Below are 19783 nucleotides of genomic sequence, written 5' to 3'. Positions count from 1 at the left end.
TAAATGAGGTTTTTTCCTCTCAGAACATGAAAATGTGTTTTACAGATCCAGTAGCAGTAACTGTAATAGCTGAAGAAAGCTCAGGTCACAAGTTTCTTTTTTAAGCTGTTTGTTAGTCTAGCTAATACTGTCTTTGAAACTTGACACAGGATAAATTACAGCAGAATAAATTATGAGAATGAGAAGGAAGATACAGCTTCTGAGAGCATATAGATTTTAAGTTCCTTTGCTTATAGTAGGCCATGGTGTAGAAAACCCCTTGTAATGCACAGGAGGGCAGCATCTCTGAAACTGTGTCTGGTTAGAATCACTACTGTTAGTTGCTACTCTTTTGATAAATTTTTAAGACTTATTGCCAAGAAACCAAGTACAACCTGTTTTTTCTAGCATCATTTTGTATTGTGAGACTGTCTCCTTGTCATACTGAAAAATAGCCAATTCTGTTTTACTTTCTATAGGTTTGTAAGGAGATTGCTGTATTTTTACAAGCCTAGCAGTAAACTCTATGCTAACCTGGATCTGGACTATGCCAAGGCGAAGCAGCTCACTGTTGTGGGTTGTCAATTTACTGAATTTCTTCTTGAATCAGAGGAGGTAAGATTTTTTCAGCTGTAAGACTAGAAGTAGCATGAGTAGTCTTGTTGCATGCCACCTGCAACCTTAGTTTTTGGTAAAGACATCTGAGATTTTGTGTGTTGAATCTAAAATCATCAGTGTAATTAAGAAATACAGTGTGAAATATTGAGAAATATGACCATGTTTATGTAGAAGTTTTATTAAATACAGCTTTGTTAAATACAACTTAGAGTTTGAAGGATTTTTTTTATTATTCATGGTGTGTATAACCTTCCTTTTTAAACTCCTTCTTTTGTGCTAAAAACTTTTATGCCTCAGGTCAGAGGAAAATGTCACTGAATAATACTTTGCCCTTTTCCAGGAAAGAGAGAATTAATCCTAAGATATCTCTATGCTTAGCTCCTTTTATTTGGCTTGAAACTTATTCTTTAGTCTGAATTGTTTTCCAGCCTGCATTTCTGTTTTTGTGTCTGTATTGTGTTTGTACATTTTAAGAAATTTAAAGTAATGAGTTTCAGTAATGAACAAACACATTTCTATTACTAACAGATGCTATTCCTCTTTATTTTGCTAGGATGGACAAGGTTACCTGGAGGAATTGGTTAAAGATATTGTACTTTGGCTCAACTCTTCATCAGGCATGAAGCCTGAACGTAGTCTTCAGAATAACGGGTTACTAAATACCCTTAGCCAGCACTACTTCCTGTTTTTTGGTACTTTATCTTGTCACCCTCATGGAGTGAAAATGCTTGAAAAATGTAATGTTTTTCAGTGGTGAGTACTTTTATTTGGTTTGAGTTGTACTTGCTGTGTATTAGCTATGCAAATTCTAAACTGTGTGAGGGCTACCATCTGGAAAGCTGAAAGCTAAGGTTATTTTGGTGAAGTTACAAATAGAGATCCCCATTTTTTTTCTGAAGTCTTCTAATCTGTCATTACTAAGCAGACAGAGGTGATAGTTTACTTTTTCCTGTCCACACCTGTGTGACAGATATGAGTATGAGGAATGATTGTAGGGTACTGAAAGACACAGTGTGGGGAAATAGAAAAATTAACAAAACTAAAAACACACAAACCATAATAAAATGGAAGGTACCATACTGTTTGTGAAATGCTGATGTATGTTGCACTTAAAACTTCACTCCTGCATATTTGAGTGCAGTTTTGCAGCTCAAAATTTTGTTGAGGTACAGACAAACTTAGGTTCCTTAAATTGGCTGGTGACTAGTACTAGTTTGTCAACATATAATAAACTTGAAGTTAAAATGCAAGTGTTTTCATGTACTCCTTTTTATCTTTTATTGTTGATTTTGTTGATTTTTAGAAAGCAGGCTTTTCACTGGCTTTAGAAAACGTAATACACAATAAAATCTAGATGATTAATAAGACTAGCTTAGTGGCAAGCTTTATACGCAATGTTTTAAAATGAAGAATTGTTCACAGAGCTTCCTGAGCATTTGTTTTTATACTGATAATCACTAATTACGCTGACAAAAATTTTACAGGGCAATTTTTAAAGATGTTGGTTTGAGGTTTTCCCCTTGCAATTCAGTGCATTATTTCATCCCTATTTGACTTCATAGTTATAACAATTTACCCAGTTTCATACAAGAACATACTTTGTATATCACATTTACACTAATAAAAGTATAATTCAAAGTACTTAAGTTCAAATTATTGATGGTTCAAGTGGATTCAAATGCTAATTTTATTTTCTTACTCCTCCCCTTGCATGTCTCCAGTCTTCTTAATCTTTGTTCTTTGAAGAACCAAGATCACTTGTTAAAACTGACTGTTTCTAGTCTGGATTATAGCAGAGATGGATTGGCAAGAGTCATCCTTTCTAAAATCTTGACAGCAGCTACTGATGTAAGTCCAGCTCAACTTATAGTCCTTTGTTACTGCCCTCTACACATTTATTTTATTATTCAAGGTGTATGACTTTATTTTTAAGCTGTTATATATGAAAAGGTTTCTTAATTTTGTATTCAGAGAAATGAACATCCTACAAATGTAGCTTTTAAATGTGTTGTGAACATCGTATCCTGTATTGTATTTTTGCTCAAGAAATTAAGTCCTTAAAATAGAACCTTCTCTCACATCAGCTGGGGTCTAAAGTCTTGATATGTATAACTAAGTGCAGTGTGGTTGTTTGGGTCAGTGGCATCTTAAATTGTGAAGACATTGATATCACAATCAGAAATCTGTATTTCTAGCAGTACTAAGCAGGTTAGCCTTCTAGTAGGCACTGTTCTGATAATGATTGAGGTTACTCTGTATTGGAACGAAGTAGATGCTATAGCTGCTGGAATAAGAGTTTGGTTCAAAAATAGGCATTGGGATGTGTTCTTCTGAATCAAAGAAGGTGGATAAGGATAAAAAATATAATTACATGGATTTGGGAGAGGAAACTCTTGACTTTCAAGGTAACGTTGTTAGACAAGCAGTCGCTGATGTCAGGGAGATAGATGGCAAGAATTTGAAATGCAACTAGGAAAGAATGCTCATTACTTCAAATGAAGTTGTTTCTGTTCTCTGAGCGGACAGAATATTTTCCAGACTAGATAAAAGAGAGGAGAATGTAGGTACTCGCTTTAAATGCCTCACTGTATTTTGGAAGAGGAGGACATACATTGAGAATATTTCTCTGACACTGTCAAAATGTGATGATTCTTATGGATAAAGAGTGGAATCTGAAAGTAATGAAGATACTTGAGGTTGAAGGAATGACTAATTGAAAGACAAAGCTCCCTACTACTATATTTTTTTACTTGCTTCTAAGTTCTCTTCAAAAGACATAATAATACAATAATAAAATATGTAGGATTGGACATTTATTATGACCAATTTACTTGTGATCTTAGATTCAGTTTTCCCATTTGCTGAAATATAAATAGCTCTCTAAAAAACTGTAATTTTAATAGATAAGGTGTGCATCACAGTTGCTTGCTGCAAAATGCCATAATTGAAAAGTATTTTTAGGAGTTATAGATCATGAACTGTGTTAGTTATTTTTCTTCCATTCAAGAAAACATTTTCCTTACTTTACAGAGCTGCAGGTTGTACGCCACAAAACACTTACGAGTGTTGCTGAGAGCTAATGTAGAGTTCTTCAGCAACTGGGGGATTGAGTTACTGGTGACCCAGTTACATGATAAAAATAAAACTATTTCTTCTGAGGCACTTGATATTCTAGATGAGGCGTGTGAAGACAAGGTGAGCATCCCTTTTTTTTTTAACCTCTTTTTGGTATGCTGCTCTTAAGCTCTTCCCCACCCCCTTTCTGGTAGCAAAGTACAAATAGGCAAGAAGGTACTGATGGTTTCCTTTTTGAATTGTCATTGATGGACTTAAAATAGTTTATAAGACCCCTTGGATGAAACTACTGCAATATTACTTACAAGAAGACATAGACTTCTGGATTATGCCTGTATATAAATATGAATTGCAACTTACTTTATTCATTATGCTTCTTGTGAAGTAATTTATATTTAATGACAGAAGATATCTAAAATTGATCATACTAGGATTAAGTTAGCATTTGACACTTGTGAAAAACTTGCTGTTTCATTGCAGGCAGAGTGTTGTAATTATTGCAGGTCATTTTCAGAATTATAATAGTGCTCAAATACTCTTTGTGTTCTTAATTATTTTAGGCCAATCTTCATGCCCTTATCCAAATGAAACCAGCCCTTTCTCATCTTGGAGACAAGGGTTTGCTTCTACTCCTAAGGTAAATGTTGAATGTGCTGTTCAACTTCACATTGTGAAAACAAATTCAGATTCTGGGAGTTGTTTAAATTACAATGTTAACTGTCTGATTTTTTTTTTTTTTTTTTTTTTTTTAGATTTCTGTCCATCCCAAAGGGGTTTTCTTATCTAAATGAAAGAGGTTACGTAACAAAACAGATGGAAAAGTGGCAAAAGGTACTAAGAAGAAAATGTTTGCTGGATATTAGGAGGAATGGTGTAAATATGCAGATTTAGAACAGAGATTCTTAAAAATTATTGCATTTGAATGTACTTGTAAAGCTTGTGCAAATACATTCGTTGCATCAGTGATACAGAGTTTTTGCTGGTAAAGGTTGACAGAGACTTAGATTTCCATAGCTTCTATGTACATATGTGATTTTGATTTACCAAGACCTTTATAAAATTTTGATATTTCAGCAAATTTTTCAGGAGTGTAGTGACCTTCTAAAATAGGTTGTTGTGGAAGGTCATTATCTAGAGAAGTATGCAAAGTAATGCTGCTTTTCAAGATACCTGTTACCTCTGGAAATTAAAGTTAAACCTAGAGGTCATGAAGACAGAATTGGCTGATGCTGTTAGGAAGTGAAGAGGAACACAAGACCATTAAGAAAAATTAATTATTGTCATAACTTGAATTCAACTCTTCATATGTTATTTTGGTTTTGTAATTGATTATAAGACATTGGTCTCGTTCCTGTTGGCAACTTTTTTAGTGGCTTAAGTGTCACTTCTCAAGGAGTACTGAAATTCATGATGATCTATTGAAATTGAGTGTGTCAGATATTAAGTATTTCTTCCTTTTTTTAACAAATTCCCTAAAATAATTGTGAAATCAATTGTTGACTTGCAAACTCCTATGTGTGAAGTGCATTCATTTTCTTGAGCCCCACTTTCAGATCATAAAATATTCAGTCTTTCTTAAGGAACCTTCCCCAATTATTTCTTCCTTATAAAGTCTCATGCTATGACACCATAAGCCATTAAAGTGTTCTGTGTCAACCCTCATCTGTTTTCTTACAGGAATATAACCTAAAATATGTGGAATTGATTGAGGAGCAACTTAATGAAGCACTTACAACATACCGCAAACCTGTTGATGGGGATAACTATGTTCGTCGGAGCAACCAAAGGTAAATTTGGGAAAATGCATTCTGGGGCACAAGATGGGGAGACTGATCGGGAGAGCTGTAAACTGAAATGTATGAGGGAAAGGGCTACCAACAGGATTTCAGTTTATTATGCTCCTGGAGCAATGCAGCAGCACAGTGTAAGAAACACACAGGATGAACTGGATGCATTGCTTAGCTCCTAGAGTTTTAATATAATTTATTTCAGAGCTTCCATATAATTAGTTTTAGAGCTTTTACAATTCATTTTATTAAGACTTGGTGGATTGAGTGCCATGGCTGGAGTGCTGGAATGGAGGGCTACAGGCTTTTCAGCAAGGATGGGCAAATAAATAATAAGGAAGAGGTTTGATTATACAGCCCTTACAGTTAGTGGTGATGTAGTCGAGAACCTCTGGGTGAGGATTAAGGGGATGGAAAACAAAGGAAGTGAGTGATGTAGTGAAGTAGACAAACTTCTGGATTGCTAGCTCTCGTTCTTATTGACTTCCTGTGGAAGATTTCAACTTCTAGGCATCAACTGCAGATGATGTAATGCAGCCTTGGAAATTCTCAGTGGAGAAAGTCTGTAGGAGAGATACTCAGTGAGCCAACTAGGAAAGATGCCCTCCTCATCTTGCTGTTTGTGAGTGTAGGGCTTGTGGGAGGTGTGATGGAGGGGAGGTTCTCTAGGCCACAGGAATTATGGCATGGTTAAGTTTAAAATTTTTAATGTAATGAGAAAAAGCACAGCAGAGTTGCTACTCAGGGCTTCAGGGGAGGTAACTTGGGGAGCTGCTTTAGTAGAGTACATTTTTGAGGCCCAAGAGTCCAGAAATGCTGATCCATCTTTAGGAGCTATCTTTTAGAAGCACGTTGGTAGGCAATCCCATGTGTTGTAAGTCAAGCAAGCAGGGCAGAAGACCACCTTGGCTGAACAGGGAGCTCTTCATGTAGCTCTAGAGGAAAAGGAAATAATCTCAGGAAGATCACCCTTCACAGGAAGGACTACAAAACTGTGATTCACATAAGCAGAAAGAAGGCACAAAAGGCCAAAGCTCATTCAGGACTGAAGCTGAGTAGTGTTGTGTGACACAATAGGAAAGAGGAGGTCTGAACAAAACACTGCATCAGTTCTTGCTGAAGATGGTCACCTGACTTACAGGGATGAAGAAAAAACAGAGATTAATTAAAATTTTGTGATGTTTTTTTGTCTGAGTCTTCAACATTATTTATAGACCTTGGGCTGCCTGGTTCTCTGAACAAGAGGTCCACAAATGTGGAAACTATGGCTTTCCATATGTGGACACTAACATTGTAAGGGACCATCTGTGTCAGCTGAATGTTCACCACGTCATGGGTTCCCACCTGGCTGAGGGACTAGCCTCACCAGTACTAGCCCACCAGTACTAAAGGAGCTAGCAGATGTTTTGTCAGGACCCATCTCTTATCATCTGCCAAAAGTCTTGTGAATGTAAGGAAGGTCCATGCCGACTGGAATCTGGCCAGTTTATTCCAGTTTGCAAGAAACGCATAAAAGATCGAGAGAGTTACAGACCTGTTAATCTAACTTTAGTTTGTGGGAAAATTAGGTAGAAGATTATACTCGGTATTGTTGAAAGGCATTTGTAAAACAACGCAGTCATCACAAACAGTTAGCATAGGTTCACAAAGGGAAAGTTTTCTTTAACTAAGTTGTTAGTCTTCTGTGGTAAGGTCACCCAGTAGGGTGAAGGGAAGGTGGTGGATGTTATTTTCCTGGATCTTGGCAAGATTTTTGATGCTGTCCTCCACAACGTCCTTCTGGACAAGCTGTCATGCTGTGGGATGAGCAGGTTCATGGAGTGGTGGGTGAAGAACTGGCTGAGGAACTCAGCCCAAAGTGTTGTAGTGAGTGGGGCAACATCTGGTTGGTGACTGGTCACACCAGTGGTGTTCCTCAGCACTCCATTCCAGGGCCAGTTCTGTATCTGAGTGCACCAGTGGCAATTTGCTGATGCTCTAGACTGGGAGGTGCTGTGGATTCTTTTGAGGTACAAGAGGCTTGTGCAGAGGGATCTAGATAGACTGGAGCACTGAGCAATCTTAAATGAGGTGAAATTTGTCAAGTGCAAATGGTGGATTGTGCCCCTGGGAAGGAGTGACACCAGGCACAGGGGTGAAGTGGGAGAGGGGTGGCTCAGGGTGGCTCAGCAGTGCCCGGAAAGCCCCGAGGACAAAGCCCCGAGCAGGGCACAGCCAGAGCCCATCCCAGAGCCCATCCCAGGGCACAGCCAGAGCCCATCCCAGAGCTCCCAGCAGGGCAGAGCCAGAGCCCATCCCAGAGCCCATCCCAGGGCACAGCCAGAGCCCAGGGAGGGGATGGGCCTCGCCTGGGGCCTGCTGGGCCCTGCAGGTGGAGAAGGAAGGGAACGTTCTTCCGTGCATCCTGAGGAGGGAATCAGAGCTGGAAGCTCCTGTGAGGAGCAGCTGAAGTCTTTGGGCTTGTCCACTTTGGAGAAAAGGAGGTTGAGGTGTGCCCTCACTGCTCTCTGCAGCTTCCTGAGGAGGGGAAGGGCACGGGGAGGTGCTGAGCTCTTCTCCCTGGCATCCAGGGGCAGGGTGCATGGGAATGGCTCAGAGCTGAAGCAGGAGAGGTTGAGACTGGATACCAAGAAGCATTTCCTCCCACAAGGCTTGTGGGTGGTCACATAGGAGAACAGGCGTCCTGGGGAGATGGTTGATGCCCAAGTCTTTCAGTGTTCAAGAAGCATTTGGACGGTGTCCTTAATAAAAGGCTTTAACTTCCAGTCATCCCTGAAGTGGTTTGGCAGTTGGATTAGATGATTGTTGTACATCCTTTCCAATTGAAACAGTTTATTACTTTCTAAATTCCTCAGAAGAATCCTCCATTTGAAAAAAATCAAGGGTAGCCATTATATTACATTGCAGTGTAATTTATTTAAAAAAAAAATATTTGAAGTGCTGGGAAACCTATGTATGTTTCTCTTTCTGCCAGATTACAGCGACCACATGTCTACCTGCCAGTTCACCTTTATGGCCAACTGGTGCACCATAAAACAGGCTGCCATTTATTGGAGTCTCAGGTGAGGATAATAATAATTTATAGCTTGAAATATTTTAAAGATCATTATAAACCTTTTGAAAAAAGGTTCTAAAAGAGATGGCATTTAAATAGGCATTGTAGAAGAAGTTGATTTTGAGTCTTAAGTTGTGAAGGCAGTCTTTGCCATCTAATCTCATGCAAAATGCCTTCCTGACACTGAAGTATCACCAAAATACCTTGCAACATTTTTCTTAAAATGACTAGCAAAATCTTAGCATGGAGAGCCAGTTCATAAAAAGAAAAAATTTTTAATCTCTGTGGATTGTATATTGACAGTTATACATTCTGTCCTTTTAAGCATACAGAAATTGGGAGATGAGGGAATAAAATCTTTCTAATATTTTGAAAATCTAAGAAAACAAGCCCTAAGCCATAATTGCTTAAATTCACTTTTGATGTGGGTTGGTAAAATGATTTATTGAATTGACAATGCTCTTTGAAAAGTTCAAGAGAAAGTGTATATGTTGCAGTGTATTTGTTTGACTAATATGTCAATCCTTATAATATTTGAAATAATTTAATGCAATCTGCAATTTCATTTAAACTTTCTTTTGCATTATAAGTGCTGGTAATTTATGGTTATGATTACAGAATTACCACTGTTCTTCCTAGAGTGCATGATTTGAATTATTACTTTAACTTCTACTGTAAATGCAAGAGAACCTGTTTGGCTGAAGTCTCCTATTAATTTTCAACTTAGTTTTTTCTTCTTCTGTTTTTCCCCTTCAGAGTATTGTTACAGATCTAAGTTACACTGTTCGTTCTCCAATGCTGGATAAGTGGGAAGGAATTAAGCAGCTGAAGGCAGCCCTTTGGGCCTTGGTTAGTAATATATTTACTGAATTTTGCAGTTGTTTAGTTCCATTATAACTGTTGATTCTTAAATAACTAAACAAAATTCTACAAAACTAAAAAAATAAGGTTTTTTTTTTTTCAAAAAATATGTGACTTTTTCAAGTTAGCATTTTGTTCCACAATACTTTCAGTTGAAGATGGTTCACTGCAACTGTTTCATTCTGAGGTTTTTAATCACTTTGTCATTTTTTCTTTTTAACATATAAGAAAAACACATTGCCATATTAGTGTTAGTATGGAACTGATAGTTACAAGTTAAAAGTTGCCATGGTCTGAGTTTAATGTATTTGCTGTGGTAGTCCCTAATGTTTCTGCAAGGAAGTAGGCTGCCAGTGTTGATCCGTGTGGTCATGATGCCCTGGTACTTGGGACAGGCAAAAACCTAGTGTTGGTGTGTATCCAAGCTACACTCCTAAATGTGCTTCTTGCCTTCCCCAAAGTTAATTTCGGAACACGTGTCCAAGGGGAGTGTCAGGGGAAGATACTGTAGATATGTAACCGGATGCCTGTGTAAGAGGAATGTAAAATGAATAAACCAAGATCATGCTGCAGGCTATAGTAGAACTTATAAAGTGAGGAATACATATTAGTTCTAACTTTGAGCAGCTTTAGGTATTATACAGGGTGTGCTGAGTGCTTTTTTATTAGCACAGCTAGGAAATGCCAGAAAGGGTACTCAGGTCTTTCAACTGCTTTGGGAAGATGGGCTTTAAACTCCACTACCAACAAACAAAATTATCAAAGCTTTACATTGATAGTGCTGCAGATCATATTAAGATCAAAACTTACTTGAAAAATTTCGTTCCAGGGCAATATTGGATCATCGAATTGGGGTCTTAACTTGCTTCAAGAGGAGAATGTAATTCCTGATATAATGGCACTTGCTCAACATTGTGAGGTTCTGTCTGTTAGAGGGTATGTGTGTCTGATATATACGTAAAATTTTCAGATGGTAGTTGTGATCAATTTTCAGATGGCTTTATCTGATTTGCCTGAGTACAGATTTGTACTCTATTGGAAACCAGCTGTTAAAGTTACCAGTGTTTGAGTATCAGTCTCAGTTCTATGTAACTGCAGAATTGTATGGGAAGTCTGAAAAGAACATGAAGTAAACAAATCTATGAAAAAAGATAGATACTACCTTCCTCCTGTTCCGTAAAAGAAAATACTTGCTGTTTATATCTCTGTGAGATTTATTATTCCATCTTTTTTATTCAATATATTTTTTAAATATTTAAAAGCATAAATAGATGGCATTTTGTCTAACATTGCTGCTGTATAAATGTTTGGCCATTTTTCAAAAGGTAGTTTTCTGCTTTATGTAATCAGGCTGTTGTGTATTTGTTGTGTAATTTTTATTTTTTAATAGTATCTTGTTCTCAGATATATTATCGAATTTCCTGAGTTTAAATTGATTTGCAAATTTAAATTAACAGTATACTATTTCTCAGTTTTGTGAAGTTTCTCCTGAATTGCTTTGAAGTTGTTTCCTTTCAAATGTCAAGTAAGTTTAGTTTAATTATATGCTATTATTTTTGCTTTTTTTTCTATATATACATTAAATACAGAACCTGTGTCTACGTGCTTGGTCTAATAGCCAAAACTAAACAAGGATGTGACATTTTAAAGCATCACAACTGGGATGCAGTGAGACACAGTCGTAGACAGCCTTGGCCAGTGGTCCCTGATGACATGGAGCAGCTCTGCAATGAACTTTCTTCTATACCAAGCACTCTGAGCTTGAACTCTGAGTCTACCAGTTCAAGGCACAACAGTGAAAGTGAGTCTGCTCCATCAAGTAAGTAACCAGAACACCAAAACAAGAAAACAGGAGAAAAATGAACAAGCAAACAAAAAATACCTGCAAAGAGCCCAGCCCACCACAGATAGCATTTTGATGTTCTCATCAACCTTTTGATAGGATGAGGTACAGACCAATGGTGTGAAGGTGGTCTTGCAGTAAAACAGTATAAGCAGTAGGACATTGATGTCCATTCAGAGAGATGCAGACCAGTCAGAGAGAGTAAAAGAGTGTCTTAGCTTAACACTTGGTGTAGAAGAAAAATTTTCACATGAGGGTAAGTTATTTATTTTTGAGTCATGGTGGTTTGCTGTAACATGCTGCAGAAAGCACAATGCTTAGGTACAAAGATACACTTGGTTGCCCTCAAAGAAATAAGTGTTTATGTTCTCTAGGTATACATATACACACAGAATTTTGCTGTATTTAAATTATTATGTATTTCAAGTACCTAATGCATTTTATTTTTTCTGTGGTTGCTTGGAATTTAAATTAAGAAATATGCCGTATTTAGGTATCACTGAAGGAGTTCTTAGGTTCTAATCCTAGTAGCTGGATGTTTGCACTGAAATAAGACAGTGTGGCTTTTCTTTTGAAGCAGGGAAATCTTCAGGTCAGTTACTCCTCAAAATAGCTAATTTACATGAAGTTCTGCAGAAAAAAAAAGAGGAATTAAAGTTCCAGTAAATTGCAGAGACTCTCACTTGGGCTTCTATAGAATGGCTTCCTATTTAGCAACATAGTTGTAGACTTGGAAGAAATGCCTATTTTTGTGACGAAGTCTTGTATAATTTCAGGTATGTTCATCATGGAGGATGACCGTTTTGGTAGTACTTCCACCAGTACTTTCTTCCTAGATATTACTGAAGATGCAGAACAAATATTTTATGACAGACCTGGACCTTCAAAGGACAAAGACCGTAGTCCCTTTCCTTTTTTTTCTTCTAGTAGACTTGTGAAAAATCGCATTCTAAACTCTCTTACTCTACCTAATAAAAAACATAGAAGTAGCAGTGATCCAAAAGGAGGAAAGCTGACATCATCTGACAGTAAATTTCTGAGGCGAAATCGTACAGTAACAGAACCTAGTGGTAGCATAGACTTTCCTGCTGGGGAAGAATTGAACCCTGTTTTCAGAGTTCCAAAAATCCAGACTTTACGATTAGAAACTTCTTTTGTGGGAAGCAAACATGTGGAAGATACTGATTGTACTCAGAGTATTGGAGAAAATGATCTGAAGCTGCCAAAAGGTCTTGGAAATGAAATTCATCGGGAAAACACAAGCAAAGAAAGGCTAATTGGAGATGGTACTACACAAACACATTTCAAGAGCCGTAGTTTAAGTTTTAATACAGATACCACAACAAGTGGTATAAGTTCAATGAGCTCTAGCCCTTCAAGGGAGACTGTAGGTGTGGACACTACAAATGTAGATACTGACTGTGGAAGTTTGAGTACTGTTGTAAGCACAAAGACTGTTAAACCAAGTCACTGTTCAACACCACAGTCTAACCACCTGCCTCTCTCAAAATCCAACTCTGTATCCCTGGTTCCACCAGGCTCTTCGCATACCCTTCCCAGAAGAGCCCAGTCTCTTAAAGCTCCTTCTCTTGCTACAATAAAAAGTCTTGCTGACTATAACTTCAGCTACACAAGTTCTCGAGATGCGTTTGGCTATGCTACACTAAAGCGCCTGCAGCAGCAGAGGATGCATCCCTCACTGTCTCACTCAGAAGCCCTGGCATCTCCAGCAAAGGATGTGCTGTTTACTGACACTATCACCATGAAGTCTGGCAGCCTGGATTCTCGACTAACCCCAAGCCGGTAAGAAATTATTCTGTGCTTATTTCTTACTTCAGTGCTGTAAGAACAACTTCAGTGTCTTCCTAATATTTTTTTATCTGCACGTTAAAGTTGTTGCAAGGTGATTCATAACTTCACTGAAAGCAGTACTGATATATTAAGTGAATAACAGAAGGATAATTGTCCACTTTGTAAGGGCTCTCAGAGAAGCCCAGCTTTCATAGCTGTGCTCAACCTTTTATAATGCTGTTGCTGACAAAGGAAAAAGTTTCCTTTCATCACATTTTCTTCCTGTTTTAACTTCTATAATATAAAAAATGCAGTTGCAGTGCTAACATTATTAAAGTTGCTAACATCATTAAGTTGCTAACATTATTAAAGTTGCAAACACATTGAATTGCCCATGAAGTCAGAGGTACATTTCAGAAGAGAATTTTCTCAATGTCACTTGGGGAGGTTTTAGGACAGGGCCTCCTGCCAATATGCTATATTTGTGTTCACTGCAGCACTGAGGCCAGTGATGAGATACTGCTACCACTGATAGGAATGTCAGTTTGGCTTCTTAGCTACAGCAGATCAAAGATTTTACTCATAGCATTTATTTTTAGATGGCAGTGTCACCTCTTTATTTTTGAGCAATATTAGATGTTCTAAAGACTAATTAGATAGTTACATAAGATGTCTAGCTCTTGACATTGACACTGTTCCCAGCTGCAACAGTCACTGCTTAAAAACCTTCCCTTAAAAGCTCTTGTACTAAATTTTTCCTTCACATCATCTTTTAGTTAGTGCATTGGATTTTCACATTACTGTTGAGATGGAAAAGGCACTTTTTATCTCTGTTCTTGCCTTATCATTTCTTGAATGAGAGAAGGAGGAGATGCTACCAATACATGAGTCATCTGCTTACTGTGGAAAAAGCAAATGCTCAGTCCTTGAGCTGCCCTCCTCATACCCAGCTGAGTGTGTCTGTCCTGATTAAAAGAACCATCCATTTGTGTTGGTACTTTTGCATCATTCTGGAAAGATGCCATTAAAGATGCCTTTGTTCAAATAAGTTAGAGCTAGACTGAGTATGTTGGTTAGATTAAGGATGATTTTGTAGTTACACTGCACTCTCCTGGAAATTGAAGTGCCATTCCTAGCTATGTCACTGGCATCCTGTGCTAGTGCAGGAACAAGTGGGTGTCATTTCAATGGTAGTACAGGTTCTGTAATGTCTGTAAGTGATGTTTTACCATTCCTTGCAGTCATGCCCTTGATGTGCAGAGCAGCCTTGCTGCAGTGGACTTTGATCCTGCACGCAATGTCATACTGACTATTCCTGGTGCTTAGCTGTTCATGTTCTCTTGTGTCAGTGGATAGAGTCAAGGATTTGAGCTGACCTGCTTAACACTGAACTGAAATGTCTGGAGTGCTTGTATCTCTGAGAAGGTTAAATAATTGCATACATGCATACTCACGGAGAGATTGGAAAGACTGCAGTGAAACTAGTACATGTGTTTTTCTTGGTGGTTATGGTGTGTCCCCACTGAAATATTATGATCCTTACAATTTCAGATTATATTTACAAATAAATTCAGAGTATATTTACTGGTCCAGCTAAAACTGTCCTTAGCTGCTTTTTAAAAATAAACTAGAAAGAAAAATTCTGTCGTTTTTAACTGCCAAATCAATTTTTCTGTCTGTCTTCTGAAAAGTTTTATTTACGGTTTATTGACAGATTTATGTGTTACTAGCAACTAACAGTCACAGATTTACTTTTGCAATGTTTGTAGTTGCTCTTTTTTCAGAAGGTTAAAAAGCTTTTTTCTTTGCATAAATTTTGTGAGGATAAATTTCCCACTTTTGTCTTTAAAGACCAGCCAGAAGTACTAACACACATATTTTGGATCCTGATAGTGGCTCTCAGCTATCCCCTGCAGACATTTTTCATGACAACTTGGTGCTGTTTATCACAGCTAATGCTGTATCTGTTCGTTTTTCTAGGAAAAGCAGGGACAAACGTTTGGGATTAAAACGTCTATCTTTAATTCACATTGAGGGTAATTGTAGAATGTTTTATTATTAAGTATTTAATGCAGTTGATAACTTTTTGAGTTTCATGATTACACAATTATTTAGGTTGGAAAAGACCCTTGAGTCCAGCTGTTAACACAGCACGCTCAAGTGCTCCACTTAACCATGTCCTTAAGTGCCACATCTACACATTTAGAAAATGTCTTTGGGGATGGTGACTCAGCTGCTTCCCTGGGCAGACTTTCCAGTGCTTGACAACCCTTTCAGTGAAGAACTTTTTCTTAGTACCCAATGTAAACCTCCTCCGGCACAACCTGAGATCTTTTCCCTGTTTTTATCAAGTATGGCTTGACTTCTTTTGTGAGTCCACTGCTACTGTCACTAGCATTGGTCAGAGTTGCCAAGAAAATTGTTGCTATCCTCTCAGCTGTATTTTGTGCATTTCCATTACATAATAATTTCTTCCATGGTCAAACTTTGATAATTTAATTTTATCCCAGTGTAAATCCCATCTATAGGGATAAGAGGACACTTTATTGCCCAAATAAAAAGTAGATTAAAAACTTCTTCCAAGGCAAAAAGTCATAAAATCCAGTGTTCACTTTATCCTCCAGTGTGTCATAATTTGCAAAAAAAATTCAGTGTTCCTGAGGTGTGCCCTTATTAGGAAGCTTTAATCCAATGCATATAGGCCATCTACATAGATTGGTTATCAGAAAACATTTTTAGGCTTTTGTGTTTGATGAGAAGGAAAATAACAGATGGCTAAATGTGAAATTTCCATCATCAGGTTGCCACTGAGGTCCTGTTCTCCAGCCTTTTCTCTCCTGTCTGATTTTCCCATTCTGTTTCTTTCTTTGTTCTTCAAATTATTTGTCAAGTCAGCTCCACTCCCTGTGCAGATTTAAATTTGTCCTTTGTGCATTCATGTTGAGTAAATACTTCCTCTGTGCTTGGGTGACCCTACTGGATGGCTCTCTGGAGTATGGGAGGAAAGAAATGTTCCTTGTGTGTATCACTGGTTGGCTCAAGGTGTGCCTTTGCAGGGATGTGCCTGCTCAGCTCAGAGTTTGTGAATATCCAGGAAATACACCTTCAGTGCATAGGTACATTTCAAAATTAGGTAGTTAGGAGTTTAGAAACCCAGATCTTTACTGGCTGTGTAAATATTCAAAGCTAGAATGTTGAAGAAAATACATAGCTTTTCAGGATGGGCAGGAGTTCCTGTATCGAGAATTAAAAAGGAATTGCCAGGAACTGCCAAACCATGCAAGACAATATAAGGCAGAAAAAGCAATGAGCCTATAGCTGTAATTTGTCCTAATACGCTCTGACATGTGCAGTGGGAGGATGAGGATGGTCTTTGTGTCAGCAGTCCTTTTTACTTTTAATGTGCCAGAATGAGAGAGTAACTGCAAATGTGATCTATTTCTTTCAATGTTACAGGTTCATGAAAGCTTTAAGTTATGCTTCGTTAGATAAAGAAGATTTATTAAGTCCTATTAACCAAAACACACTTCAGCGTTCCTCCTCTGTTCGCTCCATGGTTTCTAACGCTACTTACGGTAGCTCTGATGATTACATTGGCCTTGCTCTCCCAGTGGATATCAACGAAATATTTCAGGTATGTATGTGTTAACTGATTTGGTTCATTTGTATTTTCATACCGAAAGGCAGTCAGCTGTTGCCTTTTCATCAGATTGAATTAAATCTAGAGAAATGAGGAAAAATGGATGTGGTACTTTAAAGAAATACCAGCTAGAGTTTCTTTTCTAACTGTTCTTCTCACTTTTTTACACAAGATCACTAGCCTGGTTTGTTTTAAGGCAAATAATGGCAAAGACAGGGTCAGAGGAATGTTCAACGGTGATTTTGCTGACAAATTTGCTATCATAAGATTTTTAGTTGACATCTGGCTCTTATACTAAAATTAGCATAGTCTGTGCACATTCGTTAATTCTGCTTTAGCCAACCAGTAATTGACATGTTCATCAGCCACCTAGAAATTAGGTGCATAATCATGCAGTTAACTCCCTGCTACCATGGTCTGTATTAAATAATAGGTTCTTTATATATATATCATTATAGTATTAAGTTATATTGTCTTAACTTTAAAAATAAATATATTTAGGTTAGAACAGATTATTTTCAGTGTCCCAGAAAATCCCTTCTTCTTTCTACTTGGTAGAAAAACATTCCTATTTAACAGACTGATGCATCATAGGGTTTAATGCTCTGTTACTTAATCATCAAAATCAGGACATGGTCTATGTCAAATGTAAAAGTGGTTGTCTTTATCTTACTTAATATTTGCCTTTCAAATCTAAATAAACTTCTTACCAATCTCAAAAAATTGCTAAACATAGGGCAAAATCATGTTAAATCATGTATCTGCTTCTGTTTTTCTTTTGTGAAATGACTGGTTTTTCTTTCTCCTTCAGGTCATTGTGGCATATTTGTTACCTCATTTTGTCTCTCTCAGCTCTCTTTGTAGTTGAGAAATGCCTCAGCTCTACATCCTACATTTTAGATGTCCTGGTTGCTTCTGCACTTCATTCCCAAGATCTCCAGTGGTGTTGCATGATCACAGACAGATTATGAACGGCCACTCTGGGTCACTGGTTCCTTACAGCCTGTCACCACCATTTAAAATCTGCTAACTCTTCATGAGCCTTTGTCAATAATGTTCATTCACAGATGTATATTTTTCTCATTTGGCTTTTCTTTAGTACTCAGGAGCTCATTCTTAATTTCTTCCTCTAAATGATGCATTTTTCTTGAAGTGAAAGAAAAGCAAGATTTAATTTCCTCATAAAATGTATTTTTTTTCTTGTGTTTGATTATCACCTCTGCTAATTTTAATTTTTACTTGTGTATTCCAGGTAAAGGAAACCCCATATTTCCAGAAGAAAACTACGCCTCCATTTGATGAGCATGGATCTAGGGTCTTTACATCTGATGCAGGAGGTACTGATTTTAATCCTGTCCTGTAGCTTTCTGTTGTTTATTGGTATATTGGATGGGTTGTTGACATATTTGTTAATTTTTCTTTACAGAAAACATAATTTTAGCTATTAAACTTTGAGGACTGTGTTCTGGAATCAGGATAGTAGTGCATTAATTCCCTGTTTTATTTAGTTTGAGCTAATGTGTTGCTTCAAAGTTTGGTCCTGCTCTAAAAAAATGAGGGAAAACCTGCATATCTCTGATAATGTGAGCTAATGCTGCTCAGAGTGTGGTAGTGATGCTGTATACAGAAAGTAACAAAATTTAAGCTTAGAAAAATATGAATCCCACATATTCATATTTCCCTTTGATTACAAGATCATTTATAGGAATGAATGTACGGTATTAGATGTGTATTTCAGAAAGTAGATTGTCTTTCTGTGATGTGTCCATGACAATTGATCAGTGAAGATTATGGGATGAGAGAATTGCAAATGTTCTAATGCCTGGCTTGCTCTGGAATGTACCTCTAGAGAAGTCAGAAATCTGTAGGGTCTTTTTATGTGTTTTTTCAACTGAAAAAAGAAGACTTGACACTGTAATAGTTTATTGGGATAGCTGTTGTCCTACATTTTTGGGGGTTTTTTCCCCCTTTAATATTATACACAAAGTTGATTTTGCTGGAAGTGTGTCTCTGTAGTTTGCTGTGTTTCAGTGTAAAGTAACTCTTGTTCAAAACTGTATTTGTTTGTTTTTGTCACCCAGGGAAGAGCATGTCATTAAAGTGTCTTCTGCTTGTTTCTGATTGCTGAGTCTAGTTTCTTCCTGTCACAGTCACTAAATTAGTTTTTTAAATTGTGTTTATTTTTGCATTGGTGCATGTGTAATTTCAACATCTGCTATATAGTTGTATTAATCTGGTTTGACACATGAAAATTGGTAATGTATTGGTGTCATGTGGGCATTAGTAATGTTGATACCATGTCAGGATTTACCACTTACCTTACAGTGTGCGTACTTAGAGGTTGAATTCTGTCCTTTGCAATGTTTTGTTATGTATAATAAGTTGGAACTAAAACTTTGTCTCTTCTCAAATGCTTACAGTCTTGGGAGCTTAACCACTCCAGAAAAACACTCTATAGGTCTTCACATGCACTGTATCCCCAGCCTTAAAAGGCTTGAAAGTGGAAATTAATTGAAAGAGTTAGCATTGGTTGCTTGGTTTTGTGGGAGTTTTTTGATAACTGATTCTTATTTACAGGTCTTCCATCAGGTGCAAGTGATGTTGTCAAAAGCCCTTTTCAGATGCTCCGCCAGCAGATCAGTCTCACAGAAATAATGAATACCAGCCGTTCAGATGCCTGTCAGTTCTTGGAAGGTACAGAGGACACAGGGCTCCAGGAGCACACAGATGAGAACTGCCTTTACTGTGTCTGTGTTCAGATTCTGGGTTATCAGCCTAACACCAAAGTGAGCTCTTCCTATAATCGTGCAGGTTAGTGTTCCTTGTGGTGAAGTGTGATAAAACTGAGAGAACATACTGGCTTTTGTTCATCTGTAAATAATCTGGTAGGGTTTTTGTTTAACAGACTATTGACCTTAAAATTATTTCTCTAGTAAGCTCATTGTGCAACCAGTGGTATTGCCATGGTCATTTCCAGCTTTCCACTCTTTAGTATTAGTAGGAGTAGGTGTCTGCATGTTTCTTTAGTATTTCTAATAGCATGTCAAAATAAAAAATTTGAAACCTTATTTAGTACTTAAAATGCGTGTGCTGAAACCTGACACTAGCTCTTCAACTAATGAAAAGTCTGACAT

The 19783-nt window shown here is 37.5% G+C and overlaps 1 protein-coding gene across 2 annotated transcripts in view; it reads left to right on the top strand.

Annotated features, from left to right (window-relative positions):
• RICTOR (RPTOR independent companion of MTOR complex 2) overlaps window positions 1-19783 on the top strand; it is a 72571-nt gene that overhangs the window by 47732 nt on the left and 5056 nt on the right. Inside the window, exons 20-34 of one of the 2 annotated variants that reach the window (XM_064735153.1) lie at window positions 459-594; window positions 1151-1350; window positions 2319-2445; window positions 3628-3792; window positions 4233-4309; window positions 4425-4503; window positions 5350-5459; window positions 8434-8521; window positions 9271-9363; window positions 10205-10311; window positions 10965-11176; window positions 11995-13021; window positions 16466-16643; window positions 17902-17986; window positions 19227-19460. In XM_064735153.1, coding sequence (XP_064591223.1) covers window positions 459-594; window positions 1151-1350; window positions 2319-2445; window positions 3628-3792; window positions 4233-4309; window positions 4425-4503; window positions 5350-5459; window positions 8434-8521; window positions 9271-9363; window positions 10205-10311; window positions 10965-11176; window positions 11995-13021; window positions 16466-16643; window positions 17902-17986; window positions 19227-19460 — 2918 coding nt within the window. Of the gene's footprint in view, window positions 1-458; window positions 595-1150; window positions 1351-2318; window positions 2446-3627; window positions 3793-4232; window positions 4310-4424; window positions 4504-5349; window positions 5460-8433; window positions 8522-9270; window positions 9364-10204; window positions 10312-10964; window positions 11195-11994; window positions 13022-16465; window positions 16644-17901; window positions 17987-19226; window positions 19461-19783 lie in introns of both variants that reach the window. The other variant, XM_064735152.1, reaches the window with a different exon arrangement.

The sequence above is a fragment of the Zonotrichia leucophrys genome, chromosome Z (genome assembly GCF_028769735.1).
Source record: "Zonotrichia leucophrys gambelii isolate GWCS_2022_RI chromosome Z, RI_Zleu_2.0, whole genome shotgun sequence".
Lineage (NCBI taxonomy): Eukaryota > Metazoa > Chordata > Aves > Passeriformes > Passerellidae > Zonotrichia > Zonotrichia leucophrys.
Note: the sequence above shows the minus strand (reverse complement) of the source record. Positions and strands in the feature narration are given on the sequence as shown.